This window comes from Micromys minutus (assembly GCF_963924665.1).
Source record: "Micromys minutus genome assembly, chromosome: 1".
Classification (NCBI taxonomy): domain Eukaryota; kingdom Metazoa; phylum Chordata; class Mammalia; order Rodentia; family Muridae; genus Micromys; species Micromys minutus.
Window position 1 is genome coordinate 87,191,552 of NC_137969.1, and position 27,076 is coordinate 87,218,627.

A 27,076-nucleotide genomic window follows, 5' to 3' on the forward strand; every position below is an offset into this window, starting at 1 on the left:
AGAGAAGAGAAAGAAAGAAGGGGAGGGGAGGGAATGGGAAGAGAAGGGACAGAGGGTGAAGAGGGTAAGGGGCCAAGAGACAAAGAGCAGAAGAGAGCAAGAGAATAGAGTGAGGAGGCAAACAGCACCTTTTATAGTGAGTCAGGCACATCTGGCTGTTGCCAGGTAACTGTGGGATGGAGCCTAGAAGAAATGCTAATACATGCACTTGTATATAGAAAGTGTGTGGCCTGTAGATAGTGTAATTTTCCAAGTGCTCTGATCAAGTAGTCAACACCAGGAGCAAATGAGATTTTGTGAATTGGAAGGAAAAGGACAATTTAAAATAATTTTGGAGGGCTGGGTATGGTAATGTACCCCTTTAATCCCATCATAATGAGCTCCATAATAGAAAGAACCTGGGCTGGAGAGATGGCTCAGTTAGTGGTTAAGAGCACTGACTGCTCTTCCAGAGGTCCTGATTTCAGTTCCCAGCAACCACATGGTGGCTCACAACCATCTGTAATGGGATCTGATGCCCTCTTCTGGTGTGTCTGAAGACAACTACAATGTACTTATATATAGTAAATAAATTTTTTAAAAAAGAAAGAACCTATCTTCTAAATAAATAAATAATAAATAAAATAATGTAGGGGTAAAGGAAATGGCTCAGTAGGAAAAGGCACTTGCCCACAAACCTAACAACTGGAGTTCAATTCCCCTACTTTTTCTCCACACACACTGGGTTATTGAAAGTCTGTAAACAACCACATGGATGCTAAGAATCAAACTAGAATCCTCTGGAAGAGTAGCCAGTACTTTTAACTGCTGATCCATCTCTCCAGCCCTAAAAGAACTTTGAATAGTGGCCAGCATACTTTATGAAAACAGAGAATATCTCCATGCACTTTTTAAAGTTGTAATGCTATGGATAGAATGCAGAGCTGCTTCCTACATGTTAGGGTCGTGCCTTACTACTGAGACATATCTTAATTATCTGTAGCCTTTTTGTATTTTTTATTGAGACAAGGTCTCAGTAAGTCCCCAAGGTTTCCTTAAACTTGTAATTCCCCTGCATCAGTTTTCCAAATAGCTTTGATCACAGACCTGTGCCACTAGGGCCTGTTTTTATTCATTCTTGCCTACTTTTTATTCTATTCTATTCTATTCTATTCTATTTATTTGTTTGTTTGTTTGTTTATTTATTTATTTATTTATTTGTTTATTTATTTTCTAGGCAGGGTTTCTCTGTGTAGCCCTGACTGTCCTGGAAGTTTTATCTATAGATCACTTGGTTCTGCCTCTGCCTCCTGAGTGCAGGAATTAAAAGCATAAGCCACCACACCCATACACTTTTTAATTTTTTAAATAATGGTTTTAATTTTTTGAGAGTCTTAGATATTTTTTAATTTTTGTTGCTTTGAAGACAAGTAATTTCAGTATTTTCCTCAGATTTGCCTTGAATTTGGAACCCTCCTGCCTCAGCTTTCCAAGCAGCTGGGATGGCAGACCTGTGCCACTAGACCCAGTTTTCACGTGTTCTTGACTAGTGTTGGGATTTGGGGTGTTTATGTGAGCGCACATAAACACCTGTGCCATGGCATGTGCATGGAGGTCAGATGACAATTTTGGGGAATGGATTCTCCTGTTTCATGTTGTGGGTCCTGGGGATAATGGGAGAAATTGATTCAAGCATCTTATTAGTCTCGAGGCACAAACCAAGATGGTGCGGCCCTTCTTTGTTCTTCTCAACTCCAGGAGATTCACATTCTTGTCTTCTGCAGGTTGGACCAGGTGGTGATTCACGTGGGAGCACTAAGCTTGAAGGAGTCACAAGAACTGGTATGGCTATGCGTCCCTCTGTGAGACTAGTCAAGGGACCTCCTTTTTTAATGGTAGAATTAATATCAATCCTATCTTTGACTGGAGGAGATCAAATGTGGGACCACAGGCATGGGGCCATGGAAAGGCAGTAGCTCAAAGAGATGTCAACAGCTGATGTCAAGAGCTAGCCTTGGCTTGGAGAGGGGTTCTGAGGAAGGGATGTCCGGGAACGGTGAAACAAACAACTCCCAGTCAAATCGTGGGTTCAAGCTGGCAGCCTATGTTCTGCTAAAGACAGCTTTCTAGCCTGCATTCTCTCTGATCTGCTTTCTTTCTAGAGATCTACAGACAGCTCTTTCGGTGTTCTTCTTGAGACAGTTCTCCAAGCAGTTCTCTCTTGCTATTCTAAAACATTCTCTAGATGGCTCATCTCCTACAGCTCCTAAGCCCAGTCTTTAATCTCAGGTATCAATCCAGTTATTCAGGTTTCCTTTTGAATATCCAAAGAATCAGCATCTGGTGACCCCAGCCCCTTAATTCTTGGAAGATAGCAAGCATACATTTTCTTTTAACGTTGTAAAAGAATTCAAAGATTTTGCAGTCTGTTAGCACAGATGATGAACGAGCTGGGTGAGACCCTGTTCTGAAATTACCATTTCTAGTATGCCTGGGCCTGGGTTCAAGTGTCCCAGACTGACCTAGAACTCAGGAATCTGCCTGCCTTTGTATCTGCAGCTGCCTTTGTTCCATTAGGTTTGTGTCATTCATACTGCATCCTTATATTTTTGCATAGTTGAGAAATGATACACTTTCTAACTCATGTTTTTAGAGTTCTCTTCCACAGCCTTAAAGGCTGTCCTGAAGGTGTTTACCATTGTGCCGACCTGGCAAGTGGACAAGAGACAAAGGAACTTCCTCCAGTAAGAGCTGAGGCTGGATATAAAAGCTGCTGAGTCTATAGAACATGAGCCAACACGTTTTCTGAGAAGTGAGGGCAAGGCCATCTGCTGGACAAAAAGGGAATGGGGCTACCCTGGAGAATGGAGTTCTTTAGAGGTTCAGAACCAAAGCTGTAAGCCAGAAACATATCAGATGAGCTCCCTGTTCAGAACTGTAGAAACTAGCTAGATATAGAAACTTCAGCTAGAACATAGGACCAAGAATGCAGACTTGGGTTGCTCTCGGCTTAGAGAGTAGGCTATGTTAGATCAAAAGGCCAGACCAGGCAAAGTGGTACATAGTCTGTAATCCTAGTGCTCTAGAGACTGAAGCAGGGGAATTGGGAGCTGGAAGCCAACCTGGGCCACATAGTGTAACTTGGTTTCAAGAGAAAACAAAGCAAAAGCAAATGGTGGTGGTTCTGTGGCCTGGGTGATTTGATTATGAAAAGAAAGAACAAAATGTTTATCAGAAGGCCCAGACCTCATACAGCTACAAATTAACTGTGTCCCCAGGATATTCTAGCTTCCAGATTGCAGTGTTTTAGTCTAGCTCAGTTCTTCTTCATAAAAATGTGTTTGTTCTTCACATTATTTGGGTCTAATGTGAGTGAATGCTATGTACGTGTAGAATTAGTTAAATATTCTTAGATAAACTAAAGGGATGGGCTAGGGATAGCTCAAGTATGTGTTCAGCAATCATAAGAACCTAGATTCAGATCCTCAGACACCACATAGAAAGATGGGTGAGGGATCTGGAGAGATGGCTCAGTGGTTGGGAGCACTGACCTCTTCCAGAGGTCGTGAGTTCAATTCCCAGCAACTACATGGTGCCTCACGACCATCTGCAATGTGATCTGATGCCCTCTTCTGATGTGTCTAAAGAGAGTGACAGTGTACTCACATACATTAAATCAATCAATCAATCTTTAAAAAGAAAGATGGGTGTGGCTATAGTGTCTATGACCCTGGCCTTGGGACAAGCAGAGACAGGCAGATGTCTGAAGCTCATCAGTCAGCCAGACCAGCCCAATCAAAGAACAGCATCAAGTTCAGCAAGAGACTTAACAAAATAATAAAATAAAGGTAAAAACTGGCATCATGGTATATGCCTTTAATCCTAGCACACGAAGAGCAAAGCAGATGGAATTCTTTGACTTCTGAGACAGCTGGGACTATACAGTGAGACCATGTCTCAAAAGTTGTTCTTTGACCCCATACACACACACACACACACACACACACACACACACACACACACACACACACACACACACACACACATTAAAATGCTATTGTGTCAGATGGAAAGAACACAACTGGACACAAGAAGTATAGAGAGGATCTTGAATGCCATCCTTTGGTATAGGGATGAGGGCCTGAAATATCAGTACTAGGAGAAGCAATGGTATTGCTGTCTACTAAGCTGAACTAAGTTGAGCCTTACACAGTCATATCACCTGCTCCCTCTGGTCATTTCCTTTTCTCAACTCCAGCTAAGGATCCCTTTCTTCTTAAGCTGTACTAAATGAATAATTCACATACACCCTGTGATAACGACGCCAATGCTCAATGACTCCACTGATCTCTGAACTATATCCCAAACTTCTCTTTTAAATTCTATCCTTTATTTCTGTGGAAAGGTTTTATTTGCTTGTTGCTGCTGGAGACTAAACCTAGGGCCCTGCACTTCCCAGACAAATGCCCTTTCATTGAGCTAAGTCTGAAATGCTCATGCAAATAGATAATCATGTCTGCTGGATATTTTCAGGTTACTGTCTCCAGACAAGCCCTATTTTTTTTCTCAGTATGGGACAAGGTCTGACACAATCGGCATGCAGCATATGCTGAGTCCTGTTGTGACCTGTGCAATGGCTTTGATAGAAGGGCGAACAGGCTCTGCTGCCTGCTCTGGGGCACTAGCCTTCAAAGCTGCCTTGATAGTCTACTTGAGATAGATTTCAAATGTTAGCGGCTGGAGAGATGGCTCAGTGGTTAAGAACCCTGGCTGCTCCTCCAAAGGATTCAGGTTCAATTTCCAGCACTTACATGGCAGCTCACAACTGTCTGTAACTCCAATTCTGAGGTATTGGGCACCTTCCTCTGGATTTTCTGGGCACCAGGCATACATGTGGCACATAGGTATGTGTAGACAGAACTCTAATAAATACTATAATAAATCAATTAGAAGATTTTATTGTTTTTTCCTTTTCCTCTCGGGGAACTGAAGAAGCTGTCAAAGCATGGTGCTGTGTGTCTTTTGTGATATTTATATTCTCTTTTCTTCAACCTTTCTCAACCGCATTCCCCCTCAGTAACGTCAACTGAAAATGTCACTGTTACACCATCCCATGGGAAAGGTAATATCACTGAGTAGGCAGAACAGTGGAAGAGAAGTTATACATGCATGTCTTTCTGTTGTAACGGAGCTGCTCGAGTCGTAGCAGAGTGGTTTGGGTGGTGTGGTAAGATTTTGGGGTGTGTGTATGCTGACTGAAATCCAAACCGAGTAGCCAGGCCTGGTGGCACAGGCTGTGATTCCTGTTTTTCAGAAGGTGGAAGCAGGCAGATCTTTAGTTCAAGAACAGCTTAAGCCTGGAGGGACCCCGGTGTGTCACACACCTTTAATCCCAACACTGGAGAGATTGAAACAGGTGGATCTCTGTGAGGTCAAGCCCGGTTTACTTAGGAGCTCCAGGCTAGCCAAGACTGTGCCAAAAATCAAAAGCAAGCAGAGACTATCCTGGGTGACTGAAAAGATGGCTCAAAGGTTAAGAGCCCTGGCTGTTCTTCCAGAGGACCCACATGGAGGCTTACCACTATGGTAACTCCAGCTCCAGGGCCTCTGATACCATCTTCTGGTCTCTGTGGATGGCTCTGTACAAATACACAAAAATAAAAATAAGTCAATGAGAATAAATCAAGAAGCACCAGAGGGATGGCCCAGTGAGCAGAAACACTTGCTGTGCAAAAATAAATTAAGCATTCAGCTTACCTGAACCAGGTGTGTCTGTTCTGCAGTCTGGGACATTCTTAGCAATGCTGTTTTAATTGAGTGCTTCTCAACCTGAGCCCTTGTGGCAGGCAGGGAGTCAGTGATCCTCTCACATGGGTGATCTAAGACTATCAGAAATGCAGAGCTTTGCATAACAATTCATAACAGTAGCAAAATCACAGTTCAGAATTATCGATTAAAGCAATTTTATGGTTGGGGTCCCCACAATGCGAGGGGGAGCTGTATTAAAGGGTCGCAGCATCAGGAAGGTTGAGAGCCACTGTGTCCATTGAATTGGTTAATCTTTTCATTTTCTAGCATGGGAGTTGGCAGATTTGAAGAGATTGTTGCTAACTCTAATGTCTGCCTGGGAGTGTAGGCTCTATGGGACTACCATCACTAACACTACTATGGCCTTTTTTTTTTTTTTTTTTTTTTTTTTAAAGGCCCAACATGCAGCAGAAATTGGAGCTGATGGTATTGCTGTCATTGCGCCTTTCTTTTTCAAGTCACAGAACAAAGGTAAGGAAGGACATCAGTCTGAGTGCACAGTGCTTTTCCCTGTTCACCTCTTGCTTTCATTAATTAATATATATATATATATATATATATATATATATATATTATTTAATTCATAAGTGCAAAGTCCTATAGACTGGAATTGTGACATTGCAGTGGAATAGTGTTCCTCCTCCAAGTTCCATAGCAAAGCACTTGAATTATTTTGTCAGCTGTCTTAGGGTTTTACTGCTGTGAACAAACACCATAACCAAGGCAACTCGTATAAAGGACATTTGATTGGGGCCGGCTTACAGGTTCAGAGATTCAGTCCATTATCACCAAGGCATGGCAGTGTCCTGGAAGGCATGGAGCCGGAGGAGCTGAGAATTCCACCTCTTGTTTCGAGGGCAGCTAGGAGAAAACTGGCATCCAGGAAGCTAAGAAGGGTCTCAAAGCCAATCCCACAGTGACACACTTCCTCCAACAAGGCCACACCTCCAAATAATAACATTCCCTGGGCCAAGCTTATACAAACTAGCATACCTGCTCATCTGGGTGATCATCTGAACCCCAGCTGGTAGGTGCCTTTGTTTGGGTCAAATGTACACTCCTGGTGAAATAAGTTATGAACTTTTAGAGTCAAAGTATGAGCTCATTTTTTTTCTCAGAAGGTAGGTATAAAATGATGGCCATTTTGAAGCTACAGGTCCTATTTAGAATTGACGCATTGTGATGAAATCAAAAGGAATTTCACCAAAACGTCCGATGTCCAAAACAAGCATTGTTTCCTCCTGTGATGCTTTCTTCTCTGAAGAAACTGTCTGTGTCCAATCATGAGGTGGATGGGAGAGAGAGAGGGAGAGGGAGACAGAGACAGACAGAGACAGACAGAGGCAGAGAGAGAGGCAGACAGAGAGAGACAGAGAAAGACAGAGATAGACCGAGAGACACAGAAAGAATGTGTTTTGGTTTGGGTTTTTAAAGATAGGCTCTCAAGTAGCCCAGCCTTCTCTTGAACTGTTTGGGGAGGGGTCATTGAGACAAGATTGCTCTGAATAGCCCTGGATATCCTGGAACTCACTATGTAGACTAGCTTTAAACTCTTATAGAAACCTGCCTGCTTAGAGGCATGAGCCACCAGGCCTGGCCTTTGAGCTCTTTATATAGCAGGAAATGTTGAATTTCTGGTTTTTTTGTCTCCACCAATTAGAGAGTATGAAATTTTATTCGATATTGATTAGTAATAAAATGGTATTTGGGATGTAGTATGTTTTGTATACTTGCTTACCCTAGCATGCACTGAGCTCTAGAATACCAGGTTAGGAAAAGGATGAAGAGAGTAGGAGGGGGGAATATGGCCCATGGAAGTGCAGCGAGGCCTGGGGGCAAGGGAGATGCCTCTGGGGGTGGGGGGGGGCATGTTGGGAATCCCTTACCCCTGAGGGACCAGCCACACATCAGTATAGTACAAAATAGTTTATGCAGGTCATGGGGGAGTTAAGAGGGTAGTAGAGGCAGAGAGAGAGAGGAGAGGAATAGAGAAGTAGAGGAATAGAGGCCGGCCATGAGCACATGGAGAGAGGGGGGAAAAGGAAGGGGGGAGAGTAGGGGCAAGGTGGGGGGAGAGCAAGAGCACAAGAGGGTGCAAACGGGCAAGAGAGAGAGGAGGGGCAAGCAGCCTCTTTTATAGTGTCAGGTCACTGGGGTGGAGCATACCTGGCTATTACCAGGTAACTGAGGGGTGGGGTTTACAGAATCCCAACAGGTGGTGCATCTCTAAAATTCCAGCCCTGAAGAGGTAAATGCAGGAAGATAAATTTAATGTCATCTTCAGCTAGAAAGGGAGTTTGAGGCTAGCCTAGCCTTGAGTTTCAGACCAAAGCTAAAGTGCCTATTTAACATATCAAAGCAGTCCTAGCTGCCAGGTTCTCCAGTATCCCTCAGTCCTGTTAGAGGATATGACTGGCATGCTTAGCCCTCTATCCTGAACTGGGATGCCTTCCTCAGAGGCTCTTCCCTGTATAATCCACAAGGTTTAGTTACCTGCTCCTTTTGTTCCTTTGGCCTCCTGGCTGTTGCACCTGGTTCTCCTCTACCCCCCCCCCCCTTTCCTCACACAGCTAAGGATTGTGACCACTCTGGGCTCTCCCAGGCTTGTCTGCCTCTGACTGTGCTCTTCCACATACCTACAATAAGCTTTGTCCTCCACCAGACCAAGGAGCGGCCAAGTCTTTTCTTTCCCTTTTATTTCCTTTTGTTATTCACCTAAGATATATGCTATCCTGTAGATTTAAGGGACAGGGGAGAGGGAGTTATTTGTGCAAAGAATTAAAACCATAACTAAATGCACAGATTGTCATGGAATATTGGCAATTATTGGCAGATACAAAACAATCACTGGGGCTGGGGAGATGGCGCAGCAGTTTAGTGCATTTATTGCTCTTCCAGAGGTCCTGAGTTCAGTTCTCAGCAACCACATGGTGGCTCACAGCCATCTGTAATGGGGTCTGATGCTCTCTTTTAGTGTGTCTGAAGACAGCTACAGTGTACTCATATACATAAAATAAATAAACAAAATTTTTTTAAACAGAAAGAAAACAATCACTCATATAGGTAATAACTTATTTACTGATAGTTTGAGAATTTCGAATAGACATTTTTAAGGCGGTTGTACAAATTTTTACATGAGCAGTTTTTCCAAAAAGTGAACAGAAAAAAGAATTATACATGATAATTTTCCCGTGTGCTGAACATATTTTTACGGTGCACAAAGAAGGTCTGACACAGCATTGTCACACTTTTGGGTGTCATGCACAGTGTTTGCCAGCTCTTCATCTCTGAGTAGTGCCACAGCTGCCTTGATAATCAGAGGAATCCCACCTCCTCAGTAAACCAGGAGCAGGCTTCTGCTCTGTCCAGATCAGTAAAAGGGGAAGGTGCCCAGTGACCTGAGCCACCACTCTTCTCCCTGATGCACATACTTCGTTTTTTAGAGACAGCGTTTCTCTGTGTAACAGCCCTGGGTGTTCTGGAACTCTCTTTGTACACTAAGCTGGCTTCAAACTCAGAGATCCACCTCCCCCTGCCTCCCAAGTGCTGGATTAAAGGGATGTGCCACCGTGCCCAGGACTGTATTCTTAAAGCTTTTTAAGCACTCGGGATTGAACCCAGGGTCTGAACTATTCAGGGTCAGCATCCAACAACTGAGCTATATTCCCCTCTTTCTTTAAATTTCTAAGAACAAAACTAAGTTACTCAGGCTGGCCCTGTCAGATAGGCCGTGTGTGTGTGTGTGTGTGTGTGTGTGTGTGTGTGTGTGTGTGTGTGTGTGTGTAGATGCACATGATCACAGCTGAGTATAGACTTGAGGAGATGAGAACTTTCAACATTCGAGCTCTCTGTGGATCTCGGGGATCACACTCAGGTCTTTAGGCTTGTGCTGCAAGTACTTTTACCTGTGTAGCCTTCCCACAGGCCCCAGGCCTTGAACTTCTGATCATCTTGCCTCAGTCTCTCAAGAAACTGGGATCACAGGGCTACACTACAGGTCTGACTATAACTTCCCTCTGGAAGCTGATTTCTCTGCTTCTGTAGAGCTGACTCAGTTACAACTGCTTTGCTGTGACTCTGGTGCATAGTCTCTGTTGTCACATAGCCCTCCTGAAGGACAGAAGTCTTCCATGGCAGGCCTCTGGTTTTCATGGTAACATGGAGTGATCATTTTCTACTAGTGGGAAAGTATGTAACTTGTTCTCTCCCTACCCACTACCATGATGGTGATCAAACCCAGCCCTTGGGTCTGATATGTATGTATCTACATCTGATCTACACCCTCAGTCTCTCTGTCTGTCTGTCTGTTTGTCTGTCTGTCTCTCTCTCTCTCTCTCTCTCTCTCTCTGTGTGTGTGTGTGTGTGTGTGTGTGTGTGGTGTTACATGCATGCACATGTGAAGGCAAATAATTGACTTCAGTTATCTTCCTTTTTCATTGTCCACCATAGTTTTTGAGACAGGGTTACTCTGTCACTGGCCGAGGATCCACCTTTATCTATGTCATGGTTTGCATATTTTTGGCTCTGCTGAAGTAGGTGTGGCCTTGTTAGGGTAGGTGTTTCACTGTGGGCATGGGCTTAAGACCCTTACTCTAGCTGCCTGCTTCTACTAGCAGCCTTCAGATAAAGATGTAGAACTCTGAGCCCCTCCTCTACCATGCCTGCCTGGATGCAGCTGTGTTCCTGCATTGATGATAATGGACTGAACCTCTGAGTCTGTAAGCCAGCCTTGATTAAATGTTGTCTTTTATAAGACTTGCCTTGGTCATGGTGTCTGTTCACAGCAGTAAAACCCTAACTGTGTCTACTTCTCAGAGCATGGATTACAGGTGAACACCACTGTGCCTGCTTTTAATATGGGTGCTAAGGATCTGAACTCAGGTCTTTATGACCATTTGAGAAGCAAGTACTGACTGGTCCATTTGCCAGTCTCCCTGGAATCTTTTTTTGAAAATTTTTTATTTCTTATTTTTATTTTTTTGAGACAGGTTTTCACCATGCCGCAGTGGCTAGCTTAGAACTTGCTAGTGTATCAGGCTACTGAACTCACAGATGCCCACCTGCCTCTGCTTCCCAAAGTCTGAGTATGCCCCACCCTGCTAGTGAAGGCCAGGTGTTTAATGGTATACTATTGTGGTAGGAAACTATATTTTTTTCCATGTCATTTATGTGGTGTGTATGTGTGGGTGTGTGTGGTCTGCATCTATGACTGAACCACATAGGCATGTTTGGTTTCCTCAGAGATCAGAAGACTGTGTCAGATCCTCCAGGACTAGAATAGACGGTTATAAACCACTTTGTGAGCACAGAAGTCAGACCTGGAGGAGCAGCCAGTGCTTGTCACTTCTGGACCATCTCTCCAGCCCCTTTGTTCTGACCTTTCTACAGAAAGAAAAATAAAACTTACGGCGCTGTGCCGTTGTAGTTGTGTAGTGGAGTGATGGGGTGGTCAGGAATTTCAGCTTCCCAGAAGCTGGCTGCATCTCGTTGAGCCATTTTCTAATTATTTGTGTTCATGTGACTCCTGTTCTTTCAGATGCCCTAATAAATTTCCTGAGGGAGGTGGCTGCCGCAGCCCCTACTTTGCCCTTTTATTACTATCACATCCCTTCATTGACTGGGGTAAAGAGTAAGTAAGGTTTAAATTCTTCTAAATTTTATTTATGTTATGTGTATGCATGCAAGTAACTTGTTTGCATATATGTCTGTACTATGTGGGTGTCAGGTGACCATGGAAGTCAGAAGAGAGCATCAGATTCCCTGGGACAAGAGTTAGGGATGGTCATGAGCAGCTCTGTGAGTAGAGGAAATGGAACCACTGTCCTCAGGAAGGGCCTGTCTCCCTCTCTGAGCCATTTGTCCAAAATCCAAGTATTGTTTTTTTGTTTGTTTGTTTAGTTTTTAATTTGTTTTTTTCTTAACATTTTCTCCAGCTTCCCCATCACATGTATTCCATCTAGAAATCTTCCTGTGCCTGGCAGTGCACACCTATAATCCCAGTACTCTGGAGGCAGAGGCAGGCGGAGCTCTCCATTTGAGGCCAGCCTACAGAGTGAAGCCTAGGACAGCCAGGGCTCCACCAAGAAATCCTGTCTCAAAAACCAAAACAAACAAAAGAGAAAGAAACATCACTCTATCCCACCCTACCAGACTAGAGAGGCCACTGATAAGGCAATTAAAAATGCTCCAAAGTGAGCCATTCTAATACCTCAGCCTCCATCGGTCATTCATGTTACTTTATATGGACATACTTAAGCTTAGAAGAAAAGTTGATGACACTGACTATGTGACTATGGAATAGTCACATAGATGGTGGTTCACAACCATCTGTTTTTAGTAGAAACAGGTGGATAAGGAATTCAAGACATTCTCTGCTACACAGTAAGTTTAAGGTCAGTATAGGCTGCATGAGATTATTTCTCCTCCTCCTCCTTCCTTTTCTTTTATGTATAAGACACCCCCATTTTTAAAAAATCTATTTATTTATTTTATGTATATGAGAACACTTTGCCTCTCTTCAGACACATCAGAAAAAGACATGGTTGTGAGCCACCATGTGGTTGCTTGGAATTGAACTCAGAACCTCTGGAAGAGCAGGCAGTGCTCTTAACCACTGAGCCATCTCTTCAGCTCCATGGAGGAATAGGAAACTTTGATAGGCTAAAACAGAAAGATTGCCATGAGTTGTAGCTGGTGAGGGCAGCTACATAATAAGATACAGAACAGCCCAGGCTATAACATAAACTCTAGGCATATATAGCAACCACTTTGTATCTCCATATTCATTTTGCTGGCTAGTTTTTCCATAGTGGGGTTTGAACCCAGGGTGTGATACTAGGCAAGTGGTCTACCACCGAACTACATCCCAAACCCTCTGCATCTTTTATTAGAAGATAAAAGACAGTAAGCTACACTAGACAGGAACTGTGTGCACCTTCTCCTTACTGTATTCCCAGTGCCTAGCCTGTGGGGAGGTATCTTACCACCCTGACTTCCCTAGTTTTGTTGTTGTTGTTTTGTTTTGTTTCCTTTTGTTGTGCCAAGGGTAAAGTGGGTTGTGTGCATTCTGGACAAATGTTCTGCTTCTGAGCTTCACACACTTTAATAGTGTTTCTGTGTGTCTGTGTCTGTGTCTTGCTAGAGTTCAAGCTCAAGGCCTCATGCATGTTAGGCTGTTTCTTTACTCCTGAGATCTCCCCAGCCCAAAGCTAACAACAATTTGAGGAAGAAATGGTCTTCCGTACTTATTCATACTTACCACTTAACAGAAAGCACTTCACCTCTGGCCATAAAAATGAAATTTGTGTAGGGACTTTCCCCTGCCAGCTGTTGGTTGTCCACGGAAGGTAAAATGTCAGCCAATGAGTCCACTCTGTCTATCACTGTCTACCTGGAGATAGCAGCAGAACCTACAGGTCGGGCAGCCAGACCCAGGAGACTGTCTACACTTCAAATGCTAGTCTCAAGTCCCACCTTATGGTCTTTGCCTCTGACCAGTGGCAGATTGGGGTTCACATGACTCCATCCTTGAATCTGAATGATTTGCAAGAGCAGCTCATGGAACTCACAGAAATCCTCTTACCTATTAAAGACCTATACAGTGTGTAGGAAGAGATGTGGGGAGCTTCCATGTCACCTCTAGATGGAGAGAGACTTTCCTCTGTTCACCAACCCCGAAGCTCTCTGAATCCTTTGAGATAAAGACTTTATTACATAGCTATAATTGATTATGTTATTGGCCACTGCTGATTAATTCAACCTTCAGGTCCTCCCCCTATCCTCTGATCACCAGGTTGGGTCTCCTGTAATAAGCCCCATCCAGAAGCCTGGCTAGTATCACCTCCTTAGAACACAATATGGGCTAGGGCTGGAAGTCAGTTTAAAATACAGAGTGCTCACCTCAGATGTGCAAAGCACCACATGGACAAAGTATGGTAGTGTACACCTCTACTCCCAGAACTTTCAGGTAAAAGCAGGAAGACTAGAAGTTCAAAGCCCTTCTGGGCACTATGTAGAGAGACCACTCTAGGCTATAGTTGACTATATCTCAAAAAAAAAAAAAAAAAAAAAAAAAAACCCAAAAAACATAGCCTTTTTCTCTTCATAGCACAGGCTATCCTGAAACTCAAAATGTAGACTAGGCTAGCCTCAAACTCACAGGTCCACCTGCCTCTGACTATCTGTCTGTCTGTCTGTCTGTCTGTCTGTTTGCTTGTTTGAGACAGTCGTACTGTGTATCCCATTCTGGATGGCCCAGAACATGCCAACCTCAACCTCACAGAAACTGTTTGCCTGTGCCTGCTGACTGCTGGGGTTACAGGTGTACACCATCTGTGTTTGGCTTTTTAAAGACAGGTTCCTGACATGTAACTATGTAGCCCGGGGTGATCCCAGAGTCACCTTGCCCAAGTCTTTAGATTGCACGGAAATGGGAATACAGTTATGTGTAAAAAGGCCACAGATGGTAGTTGATAGTTTCTGTTGCTGTGTGGATTACTGAAGTTCGTGCTGAGGAGCTGCTGGATGGGATTCAGGATAAGATCCCCACCTTTCAAGGACTGAAGTTCAGTGACACCGACCTCTTAGATTTCGGCCAGTGTGTCGATCAGAATCACCATCGACAGTTTGCTTTGCTGTTTGGGGTGGATGAGGTGAGTTACCCCTTGGGCATGTCCCAGCTTCAGAGCCATCCCATTCAGCTGTTTCTGATAGAGCGGCTCTTCTTTCTCAAAAGTCTGAATCTCTTTGTCTTTTTCTCATCAGCAACTGTTGAGTGCTTTGGTCATGGGAGCAACTGGAGCAGTAGGCAGGTAAGTCTGACCTGTCTTTCCTAGTGATCACAAATTTAAAGTTACTTAGCACCGAGAGAGATGGACTTCTAGCATTTTCGGCCTTTCTGATAGAAGTCCCCTGTAATGACATGCAAATTCATTGAAAAGAAACTGAGTAAGAAGTCATTTGTTACAGTCAGTCATGGAAAGATGGACTCTAACCGGAAGGGAATGGCCTTCTGTCCTCTTCAGCAATCTCTCCACCTCTGTCCAGTCTGTGACTTTTTTCTCAACTGTCAAGGAAATGATCCTTCAGCTTTAGGAGGGAGGGGGAGAGGCTTGGAATATTGATGCAAATTTGTAAGCGAGCACTGAGAGATAGAGGAAGAAGGATTCGAACTTCAAACTCATCCTCAGCTACATAAAACATATGGATAGAGTCTGAATTCTATCAGACCCCGTCTCAAAACAATGACAGCAAAACAATAAAAACACCCCAGTATGGTCACGTGTGGTGATCCATGCCTGTAATACCAGCATTCAAGGGCTTGGTGTAGGAGGATAGCCATGATTGTGAGGTAGCCAATAGACTCTGTCAAAAAAACCCACCACCACCAACACCACCACCACCACTACCAACAACAACAACAATAAGCAACTGCTGGCTGCTCTGCAGAGGACTTGGGTTCAGTTCCTAGCACCCACATGTCAATTCACAACTGCCTGTAACTATATTTGCAGGCTCTGGCACTTTCTTCTCAGGCTCCAGCTTACACATCATGCACATGAACCCATGAGCACATGCTCGCACACACACACACACACACACACACACACACACACACACAAATAATAATAATAATAATAATAAAGATCTTAAAGAAGAAAGCTGTGTTCCCTGATAGTCTTTCCTAATAGAAGTCACCTGTCATTTACACAATTTCCAGACATACTTGTCATTCCTCCTACTTGGAAATTACATTCCACTGTAATCAGCTGAGGCAGGTGACATAGCTGAAGGGGGCCCAGGGACTCCAGCTTAGCAGGGCCTATTGTTCTCTCTGTAGACCCTGATGATCAGTATCTCAAGGCTGGTTTGTCAGAAACTTAGTTACAAATGACAGAAATCTATTCAAACTGACCTGCCTTTAAAACAAGCAGTAAGGAAGTTATTCTAAGATGCTGACAAGCCAGATAACATTCAACTAAGATAAATGCAGCCACGCCCTAGAGCCCATGAGAGCCAGAAACTGCAAAGCTCTCACCATCCTCAGCAAGCCATGTGTCCCCCAAGGATCTCATGAAGATGCTCACCTCTGCATCTTCTGCGTGCCTTTGTTTCTCTTCCCTGCTTCAGGATATTGTTTGCACCATCTGTCTTAGTCAAGGGTCCACCAAAGTCCAGTCCATTGTGGCCAGGAATCCACAATCTTGTGGCCTTACCCAGTACAAGACAAGCAGTTCAATCAATGTGCGCACTGCACTTGCTAACTTTGCTAGGGTATGTTGCAGACACAGTAAACTGAACCAGAGCTGAAAGCCTATTTCCTCAGGGGTAGCTAAGGCACTCTTCACAGTGAGTCTTGGCATGCATGCCTTTAATAAACAGTATTGGCTTGGGCTAAAGAAATCTCAGCAGTTAAGAGTACTGAGTGTTCTTCCAGAGGTCATGAGTTCAAGTTTCAGCAACCACATGGGGGTTTACAACCATCTGTAATGGGATCTGATGCCCTCTTCTAGTGTGTCTGAAGATAGTCTACACACACACACACACACACACACACACACACACAAACACACACAATAAATCTTAAAAAAAAATACTATTGGCTTGATCCATTGATGTAGCCCAGGCTGACCTCAAACTCACTATACAGCTGAAGATGACCTTGAACCCCTGAACCTCCTGCTTCACCTCCTAAGTGTCTAGAACCTGCTAGACTCAAACTTGAGGAGGTCCTTCACCCTCAGCCTCCTCAATGCTGAGATTACAGGCATTTGTGACCATGCACTGCAGCATATGACTCCTGTTTAATACTTAAGTCAGTGCTACATTTGAACCCCCATTGTCCACCTCTGTGTCTATTTGTGTGCCCTAGGCAGCTGTTAGCCTCAGCCTCTCCTGACTAAAACACACCTCCAACTTCTACTCTCTGATTCTCTATGTTGGCTTCCTCCAGCATTCCTCAGTCCCTACCTGACATACTCTGACCCCATCCCTGAACTTTCCAGCCCAGGGGCTGGGCTGCTCTCCTCCCAGAGTTTCCTGCCTATTTAATCCAGACATTTTGCTCTCTCTCTTCCTGGACCTCTCTCCCTCCCTTCTCTCCTTACCAATCCCTCTCCTTCTCTCTCTCCCTCAGCTTTATAGCTTGGGGTGGCCTTAAATTCCTGATCCTGTTTGGTTAGGTTGTTACTATGTTGCCCAGGCTGGTTGGTCGAGAATTCAATTGTGTGTGTGTGTATGTGTGTGTGTGTGTGTGTGTGTGTGTGTGTGTGTGTGTGTGTGTAAGAACCTAGACCGTTACATATGCTAGATTAGCCTCTACCACTGAGCCAACCTGCAACCCTTTTTGCGCTTTTAAACATCTAATGAATATAAAGAGCTTAGATCCTTTCCACCGAATTATTTCGCTTGGAATTTTGTTGTTTTTGTCTTGCCAGTACCTATAACTACCTGGGAAAAAAGACAAACCAGATGCTGGAGGCTTTTGAACAGAAGGACTTCACTTCAGCTCTCAGTTACCAAGTAAACCTGTTCTTTTTTACTTAAGTTACTGCCTTCTTTCTCTGAGGGTCCTTTGTCCCCTCTCAGCAGTCTTGAGGGTTCCCCAATCTATCTTTGTTCTGTTATCTTTTTTTATTTAAATGGAACCTGTTCCCTCCCCCATCCTCCCAGTCCCCATAGCTAAGGAGATGCAAGGCCCATATAGGAAAGAATCCTTTCTTCCTCCTACAAAGGATCTTATTTTTCTTCTATCTTCAGTGTATGTTATGATTGTAAAATAATGCTCATAGATTTCTGTGAGAGTAACTTCATGCTATCCTGAAGTGTTTTGCCTACATACACACATGTACACACAGTGTGGGGGGAAGTATTGGGTCCTCTGGAACTGGAGATATAGACAATTGTGAGCTTCCATGTGGATCTTGGGAATTGAACAGCAGCCCTTAATCACTGAACCAACCTTCTAGTCCCATCTATCCTTAATTTTTGTTATGATTGTTTATTGGGGGGTAGGCAGGGTCTCATACTCTGACCCAGGCTAGCTAAGAACTCATGGCAGTTCTCCTGCCCGAGGCTGTCCAATGCTGCTGCATGTGAAGGGGAACAGTAAAGAAACTGTCAATATGACAGCTGTCTCCATTAAGGGAAAGTCTTTATTGTGGGTAAGAAAGAGAAGCTGTCCAGAGGGTCTGGAAGGATTATAGTAGAGAGTGTTGATACAACCTGTGGAGAATAAGACCATTACCACAAGTTTGAGCCAAATTTGGAGTAAACTTTAATTAAATACTGGCCAGATTGGTGAACTCTGGCCAGGTTTATTCCATGGTCCCCAGTAGATGGCAATGAGTCATATTTTGCAGAGGTTTAAGGAGGCGATTCCATAATGCCATCTTATTTCCCATCAAGTTCAACCAGGGACAAGCATACATCTTATTTCTTACCAACATACCTCTCACCCATATGTAATCATGTACATCCCTGCAGTTAGTCCGACAAATCCTTTTAGGGCATTGAAAACATCTGGCTTGTTATTGTCCATAGGCAATAACAAATTTGCAGCATTTCAGGAAATATCTGTCCTTAGCAAGGGGCTTATACATTAGGGGCATTTTGTTTCATGGATCTCTTAAGCACAGTAATTAAAATTTAAAACCTAACTTTGGCTCTCACAAAGCAAGGAGACTGAGTATGATCAGGGCTGGGAAAGTGGGAGGGTAGTGGAAATAGCAAGACAGGGCATAGAAAGAATCCCAAAAGCACAAGAGAACAGAAAATAGAGAGTACCAAGGGAACATGGGATGGAGGAACATGGAATGGGCAAGCCATGGGGACTGTGAGAAGGATGAGTAGCTGCTGGGAAAGCACTCTTTTCAGGTTAGAAACCCCATTTCATGGGCTGGAGAGCTGGCTCAGTGGTTAAGAGCACTGGCTGCTTTTCCAAGAGGTCCTGAGTTCAATTCCCAACAACCTCACAGTGGCTCACAACCATCTATAATGACATCTGGCGCCCTCTTCTGGACAGCAGAAATGCTGTATAATTTTTAGACAAGCAGAGGGCCCGAGACCTAACATGCAATGACAGATATATGTGCACACCCTTAAGGAAGTTGTACTTGAATCACTAAAAAATACCCGAGTGTGATGCTGAGAACCTAAAATGGGGAAGGGAAGGATAATCCAGAGTCAAGAGAGGTCACTGGTGTGCACCAGGAAGTATGCTCAGAGTGGGAAACACCCATCAGGCGGGAAGCAAGCACTGATGCAAAAGAAGGCTGGCTTTGAGGAGTTTCTGTGTGTCTTTGTGCACACTCGTTAGAGAACAACTCTATGGAATCAGTCCCCGAGTTTTTACATGGGCTCCAGGGTCCTAACTCAGATGGTCAGGTGTACACATAATCCTTTCTACTGGATAAACCACCTCTCCAGCCCTGGTTTTGTTTTGAGTTAGGATCTTACTACCTACCTGATAAGCTTGAACTGAAAGCAGTTCTTCCTTCTTAGCTCCCTACCCTCTCCCCTCACCCAGTGTTTTGTCGCCATACCCTGCTAAGACTCTTATAGTAGAAAGAGGTATTTCAGAGATAAGAAGCAACTGTGTGTGTATTGGCTACCTGGAGGACCTCGAAGATGTCATGGAAGAATAGAGCCAATCTTAATAACTACAGAGTATGCAGTTTTTAAAGGCAACAAATAAAGGAGAATTACATGAATATATACTATCAGAGAAAGTTTGGAAGAGCTATTTGTTTGTTTGGTTTGGTTTCAGGACTTTTTTGGTTGGTTGGTTTTGTTTTGATTTTGGCTTTTTGAGATAGGGTGTTGTTACTTAATTCAGGCTGGCCTCGAATTTATGAATCCTGCTACTTCTAGGATTATAGACGGACCCCACTATGCCAGGCTCACATCTGGTCTTTAATGGTGCTCCCAGTGGAAGCCAGGGCTTTTTGCATGCTAGGAGAGTGTCCCAACCAACTCAATGTCATCTTCAATCCTAAAGACATTTTTGACTTTGCCATAGAAAAGAATTGCATGTGTTAGAACTTGATAAGAAACAAGTTTAATGTGGATTTAAGCATGGGGGTTCACAGACAGAGAGTGCCTTAGAAACAGAGAGCATATGCCTAAGAGTATGTGTATGGCCTTGAGAGAGAGGCTTACACTATTCTTAAACACTGTAGCCATAAATGGGATGTTGTTGTGTATTGAAGTCACTATCTTCAAAGGGTTACAAAGAAATTGAAATGAGATCACAGCAGAGTGTTTGCTGAGAAGCCTCTAGATACTGAAGGTATAAACACAACTCCATGGCTTTATATTTTTGACATTTACCTACTTACCTGTTGTATGTAGATGCACTTACACATCTGGAGGTTGGAGGAGAGCTCAGGGGACATCCATTTCCTCCTTTCTTAGCCTGAGCAGATCTAGCTGGCTCACCAGCTTCTTTCTCCCACTCTAATAGATCTACAGAAAGCTAAGGCTTTATAGAGCTTCCATGGTTTGACTTCTGAACTACACATGGTTTTCACGACGTGATGGTGCTGACCACAGATTTCTTTCTTCCATTCTAGTTTCACATCCAGAGATTTATCAATCATGTCCTCAAGCTCGGTGAGTGCCCTTGCTGCTCTCTGCCTCCATGCTGACTGAAAGTGCTTACTGAGCCAGGGTTACTTGTTCATGATTGCAGGGAATGTCATCATCCATCAGGGGTGGGTCACAGGGGTCACCTGTGGGTCACACAGCAAGACTGAGGCTGTGACAGGTTTTTTTTTCCCTTTTTTAGCAATCAGACATTTTGTTGTTATTGTTTTGGCTGTTTGTTTGTTCACTGTCCTGGAATTCACTCTTTAGACCAGTCTGGCCTCAAAATCAGATTCATGTGCCTCTGCGTCCCCAATGCTGGGATTAAAGGTACCATCACGCCAAGGAACAATCAAACATTCTATACCCTTCTGAAAAACAGAATATAGCCAGGCTGCGGTGGTGCACATCTTTAATCCTAGCACCTGAGAGGGAGAGGCAAGTGAATCTCTAAGTTTGAGGCTACCCTGGTCTACAGAGTGACTTTAAGGACAGCCAGGACTACACAGAGAAACCCTGTCTCAAAAGACAACAAGAACACCAAAACCAAAAAAAAAAAAAAAAAAAAAGAACGAAAAGGAAGGATATAATGGCAGTTGCCAAGAAAAATCACTTGTAGTTGCCAGGATACAATGAGGTTTAAGAGGTATACACACAAGATCATACGTCTAAGACTAATCAGTCTGTCATGCTTCACTGACTTCTAGAGAAAGCAGATGCAGATACGGCTTGGATGTTCTATTGCCTCTGTTTCTAAAGGACTGAAAGGCACACAGTGCCCCAGGAACCATGGACTGTAACCTGAAAGACCCATGACACGTGCCTCTCAAGGCAAGTAGACCAGGCCAACTCCATGATTCCCCAAAGCTGATCAGGTGTGAAAAATGGCTTCCCAGCATTCCCAGCATACCTATTGTGTTCAGCTGTGAGCAGAGTCCTGCCCCTGCCCTACAGCATCAGCTAAACATGAAATCAACGTTGGCAGTCAGTCTACAAATGTCTCTCCTCCACCAGCATGTTGCTCTCCAGCATGAGTGTGAGCACAAACGCACACACAGAGCATTTTCTATTCCTTCTTCAGCCCTCCCTACCATGATTTGCTCTGTTCATTAAAATTCTACTGCTGAACTATGGGTTATTTCATCCTGAGTACTTGGAGGAAGGCAATCTGAATGCAGATCTTACTAAATTATGAATGATTGACAGTTCCCCCCAGGAGTATTTGAAATTGAAAATGAGTTTATTAACGCCAGCATATTTAAACTGTTGGAGGTTTGGATGACAAAGGAAAATTAGGGGAAGACACAGTCAGAGTAGAGGAACCTCTGCAGAGCATCTAAACTTCCTGCACAGCCAACAACAGCTGCTGCTGTTCATTCTGCCGCTACACAGGATGGGTCCTTGGGATATCCAGACATGGGTCAAGTTCAGAAGTTCTCAGTGGGTTCTTGGCAGACCTCCTACTTCCCTTTCAGTGCCTCCTTGCCTCATTGTAGCAACTCTCTGCTCTGCCCAAGCACATATTGTCTACTTGGTCTCATTCCCAGAGTTTCAGCTAGCTTTCCCAGTCCCTCCAACATAGTACTGCCATTTACTTTCCCTGTTTAGTAGTGTTGTCATGGTGGGGTGCCACGGTTCTGTTAGTTAACACTATTATTCTTTTGTCCTAACCAATACTTCTCACAAAGATTGTGACTTTGATATAATAATTATATTTCTAAAGTACATTAAGGTAGAAAATTAACTGCAAAGTGAGGTGAGGTAGTACTGGTCTGTAATCCCAGTGCTGGGATAACAGAGGCCGGAGGACCAGACATTTAGGATCATTCTTGGCTACATAAGAGAGTTTAAGGCCAGGCTGGGTATAGAACCTGTCAAAATAAATAATAAAGTGAAATATAAATAAACTGCCTATAATACCAGCCCTGTAAAAGCAGGGACAAGAAGATTTCCACAAGTTCCAGCACAATTGATCTACCAGGTTCAGGACAGCCAGGGATATATTCCAAAACCTGATCTCTAAGAGGGCTTTAGGGGCTAGAGAGATCCTAGCTCAGTGGTTAGGAGCACTGACTGCTCTTTCAGAGGTCCTGAGTTCAATTCCCAGCAACCACATGGTGGCTCACAATCATCTATAATGGGATCTGATGCCCTCTTCTGGTGTCTGAAGACAGTAACAGTGTACTCATATATATTCATTTTTATATAATATATATATATATATATAATATAAAAAAATTTTAGCACTCACAAGGTGGCTTACAACCGTCTTAACTCCAATTCCAGGAGATCTGACACTCTTCTGGCCTCTGTGGACACCAGGCACTTGTGTGGTTTGATTCACAAATATATATGAAGACAAAGAACCTGTACACATAGAATAAAATGTAAATTCGAAAAATAAGTGGGGATATTAAAAGTCTGAAGTGATGGCTCACTGGTTAAGAATGTTGTATGTCTGGCAAAGGACTAAAGTTCAAATTCTAGTACCTGGATCCAACACCCTCTATTGGTCTGTGAGTGCACCCTTACACATGTGCCGTACAGGTATAGATAAATAAATTTTTAAAAATAAAATAAATAAAAATTAACATCAACAGGGAAATTTTGTTTGTTTGTTTTTAATGTGACTACAATGTTGCTATCTTCAGACACACCAGAAGAGGGTGTCAGATCTCATTACAGATGGTGTGAGCCACCATGTGGATGCTGGGATTTGAACTCAGGACCTCTGGAAGAGCAGTCAGTGCTCTTAACCACTTAGCCATCTCTACAGTCCATGAACTTTATTTTAAAATGAGATTTATTTATTTATCTATTTATTTAGTTTCTCTGTGTAGTCCTGGCTGTCCTGGAACTGGATCTATAGACCAAACTAGCCTCGAACTCAAGAGATCCACCTGCCTCTGCCTTCTGAAGGCTCAGACTAAAGGCGTGCACCACCACCACCCAGCTCTATTATTTATTTTAAATTTGTTCTTATTCTTATGTGTTTGCTGCATATATGTCTATGTACCACATGTGTGTCTTGTGCTCAGACAAGCTAGAAATGGGCAAGTGTTGGATCCCATCAAATTAGAGTTACACATAGCTGTGAGCTGCCAAGAAGGTGATAAGAATTGAACCTAGGTCCTCTAGAAGAGTAGCCAGTGCTCCTTCTTACTTACCTCCTGGGTGCTGGGATTATTGGTATGTTCCACTCCACATGGCTCCTTCTTACTTTGAAGGTTGACTTTGTGGGGTTTATGTTTATTATTTGTTTCATTTTATTTACTTATTGAGTTTGTATGTGTATTTACAAGTGCACCATAGCCAACATGTGGATGTCAGAGGCCAGGATGAGGGAATCAGTTCTCTCCTTCCACCGTGTGGGTCCTGGGGCTTGAGCTCGGGTACCTTGGCAGCTCTGCCTTTACTGATGAACTATATTGTAGGTTCCAGCTTTGACTCTTTATATTGTTTTATTTTGCTTGTTTATTTAGAGTAAGGCAGAGAATTGAACTCAGGGACTCTTATATACTAAATAACCACTCTACCACAGATGTCATTTAATTTTTAGTTGTGTGTTAGGGTTGGGGGTCAAGTTTGGGAATTTGTACATGAGTGCAGTGCCCACAGAAGCCAGAAGGGGGCATTGAATCCCCAAAGCTGGAATTACAAGGGGTTTCAGGCCACTCTACATTGGCTACATTGGTGCTGAGAACCAAACGGGGGTCTTTGAAAGAATAGAGGATGTTTTTAAATGCTGGGCCATCTCTTAAAAGCCCTGAAAGGAGGGATTCCTATTCTCTGTATGTGTGGGACATGGTCTTGTGCAGACTTACCTTAAACTCTTGTTCTCTCCCTCTGCCTTCCAAGTGCTGGGATGACAGGTGGAATCCTGACTACAGCTCAGGCAACCTAATTACAAGTGTTCTTACCTTTTAGGTTTACAGTGTCTTGTAGTAGTTGCTTTGAGATGTTTGTGGAAAAGTTGGCAGTACCAGATATGTCTCACTCTTTATTTTTTCCATCTAGGTTTTGGAGTGTCACAGACCAAAGCCATCATGACCCTGGTCTCTGGGATTCCAATGGGCCCACCCCGGCTTCCTCTGCAGAAAGCCACCCAGGAGTTTATTGTCAATGCTGAGGCCAAGCTGAAGAGCCTGAATTTCCTAGTTTAGATGGGAACATTGAAGCCTGTAGCTAGTGCCTCATAGGTCTGGGTGTGTAAGCTGAGACTTTATCTATCTTCAATAGTACATTCTTTTCTCAGGGACTTTTTAGGTGAATTTGAATGAAACTTTATTTTAGCAATTAGAATTCCTACACCAATCAAGAAATATTTAAGTATCACTTACGAACCTAGCATTTTTTGTTATAAAGCAGTCACAAGCCCTAAGTCATTCATTTTGTAAAATTATTGTAGAAAAATCTGCTTATACAGATGGAAAGGAACCAAGTGAAAATTGTAATAATAATTACAATTATTAATTCAGTACATTAATTAATATAATTCACATTTCTCTATTAAATGCGGTATTGTGTATATATTATCGATGAATAAATTTCATCTGCCTTTTGGGAGCTCTTATTGTCTTCTTTTTTTTAGATTTATTTATTTTATGTATATGAGTACACTGTCACTGTCTTCAGACACACCAGAAGAGGGCATCGGAACCCATTACAGATGGTTGTGAGCCACCATGTGGTTGCTGGGATTTGAACTCAGGACCTCTGGAAGAGCAGTCAGTGCTCTTAACCACTGAGTCATCTCTCCAGCCCTCTTACTGTCTTAATCTTATTTCAAAGTTTTGTAATTTGAGTGTTGTCTTAGAGTTTTATTGCTTTGAAGAGATACGGTGACTACAACAACTCTTACAAAGAAAAGCATTTAATTGGGACTGGCTTACAGTTCAGAGATTTAGCCCATTACTGTCATGGCAGAAAGCATGGGGGCATCCAGGCAGACATGGCACTGGAGAAAGAGCTGAGATTTCTACATCTGGATCCATAGGCAGCAGGAAGAGACGGTGAGTCATTGGGCCTGGCACCAGCTTCTGAGAACTGCTTGTGGGTCAGGCTGTGAACTCTTGGCTGTTGCTGCTGCCACACTTTTACCCAGCCATCAGGGACTCTTAACTCTGAAACCATAAGCCTGTGTAAACATTTTTCATGTAGAAGTTGCTCAGTTCATGGTATTTTGTCACAGCAAAGTAAAGACAGTATGGGAGTAGTGACTTTCTAGATCCTCTAAAATAGGACCCTGTCAGATTGAGAGGGATCCGTTGATGGTGGAGTCTCCTGGACTTATCATTGAGTCTGGTGCTGAGTGAGATGTCTTCCTTTTAAGAACTTCCCTCTTTGCATACCAGGAGCCTCTTCTGGCCATTCTAAGCCTAGCTATCTGTGGGACGAGCAGGTTTTGCTCACACTCTAAAGACTCCCCAGTTTATATATCCTGGCATGGCTAATGTCTCTTCTAGGAACCAAGCACAGCCCCGAGATCTGTACAGTAGGAGTAGCCCTTGCTTGCAAACCCATCTCAGCATCAACCCTGCCGGAGGGGGGAGGTTAGGGAAGTCAGACATTCAAGAGTTTTTCTTTCAACATCAGTGATCTTTGCCCTGTCAAGGATTGTCAAGGAGTCTCAGCTGGCTGACCTCAGGCTATTACTGCAAAGTTTTTCTGAGTGATGACCTCAGGCTTGGGGCATTTACTGCAAGTTGCTGTGAGTGACCAGCTTAGCTGCTGGCCACGAAGTGTGGGTTCTCCCTCTGTAGGTAGCCTTCACCGCCAGAGCCAAGCTGTTTCCTGAGCTTCATTTGTCCACATCTGGTCTTCCTATTTTGCCTCCTGCAGCTGTCTTCCACTGAAAGTCTAGCAGCTTGACCAGAGGCCCTAGCTCTTGAGAGTATACCTCGTCATCAGGCACCTAAGGTAGCTCAGTCCTAGTTCCTTCTCAAGATGGAATCTTGCCACGGCCCTCTGACACCTGGGCTTTGACAAAATGGACTTCTCTGCCACGGCAGAGGCAAGGAAGTTACTATCTCACCAAAGTCCCAGTTAGGCTTAGTTAAAAACAAAACAAAACAAAAATAAAACAAAAAAAAAAAAAAAGGTACACTGCCAAACAGGACTCTTCAACAGGGGACCTTGCCTCACTTTTAAAATTTTTTAATTCCATTTATTTACGTGTTTATTTGTTTAGTGTATGTGAAAATGGGAGTAGTTGGTTCTCTTCTACCATACAGGTTCTGGGAATCCAACTCGGGTTGTCAGGCTTTGTGGCAAGCACCTTTAACCACTGGACATTTCACCTTCCTGTCTTAGACACCATGGCCATGGCAACTTATCAAAGTAAGATTTTAATTCAGGGTTCCTGGAACCAGAGCATTAGAATCCATGAACAAGGCAGCAGGCAGGCAGGCAAGTAAGACACAGGAACTGAGAGCTTATGTCTGTTCCATAAATATGAGGCAGAGAGAAAACTAGAAATGGTGTTGGCTTCTGAAACTTCAAAACTCACCCCTAGTGACATACCTCTTCCAATACAGCCACTTCTAATGCCTCTTTCTTAGGGTTGTTTTCTACTGCTGTGAAGAGACACCATAACCATGGCAGCTCTTATCAAGGAAAAGATGTAATTGGGGCTGGCTTACATTTCAGAGGTTTAGTCCATTATCATCATGGTGGAAAGCATGATGGAATGCAGGCTGACATAGTG

General features: G+C 43.5%; 1 protein-coding gene across 1 annotated transcript in view; it reads left to right on the top strand.

Annotated features, from left to right (window-relative positions):
- NPL (N-acetylneuraminate pyruvate lyase) overlaps positions 1 to 24,930 on the top strand; it is a 40,144-nt gene extending 15,214 nt beyond the window's left edge. Inside the window, exons 4-11 of the mRNA XM_080937064.1 lie at positions 1,764 to 1,821; positions 6,183 to 6,258; positions 11,324 to 11,416; positions 14,290 to 14,438; positions 14,551 to 14,597; positions 17,223 to 17,307; positions 20,358 to 20,397; positions 24,388 to 24,930. Of these exons, the coding sequence (XP_080793190.1) occupies positions 1,764 to 1,821; positions 6,183 to 6,258; positions 11,324 to 11,416; positions 14,290 to 14,438; positions 14,551 to 14,597; positions 17,223 to 17,307; positions 20,358 to 20,397; positions 24,388 to 24,533 (694 nt within the window). The 3' untranslated portion in view covers positions 24,534 to 24,930. The remainder of the gene's footprint in view (positions 1 to 1,763; positions 1,822 to 6,182; positions 6,259 to 11,323; positions 11,417 to 14,289; positions 14,439 to 14,550; positions 14,598 to 17,222; positions 17,308 to 20,357; positions 20,398 to 24,387) is intronic.
- Positions 24,931 to 27,076: the final 2,146 nt, after the last annotated feature.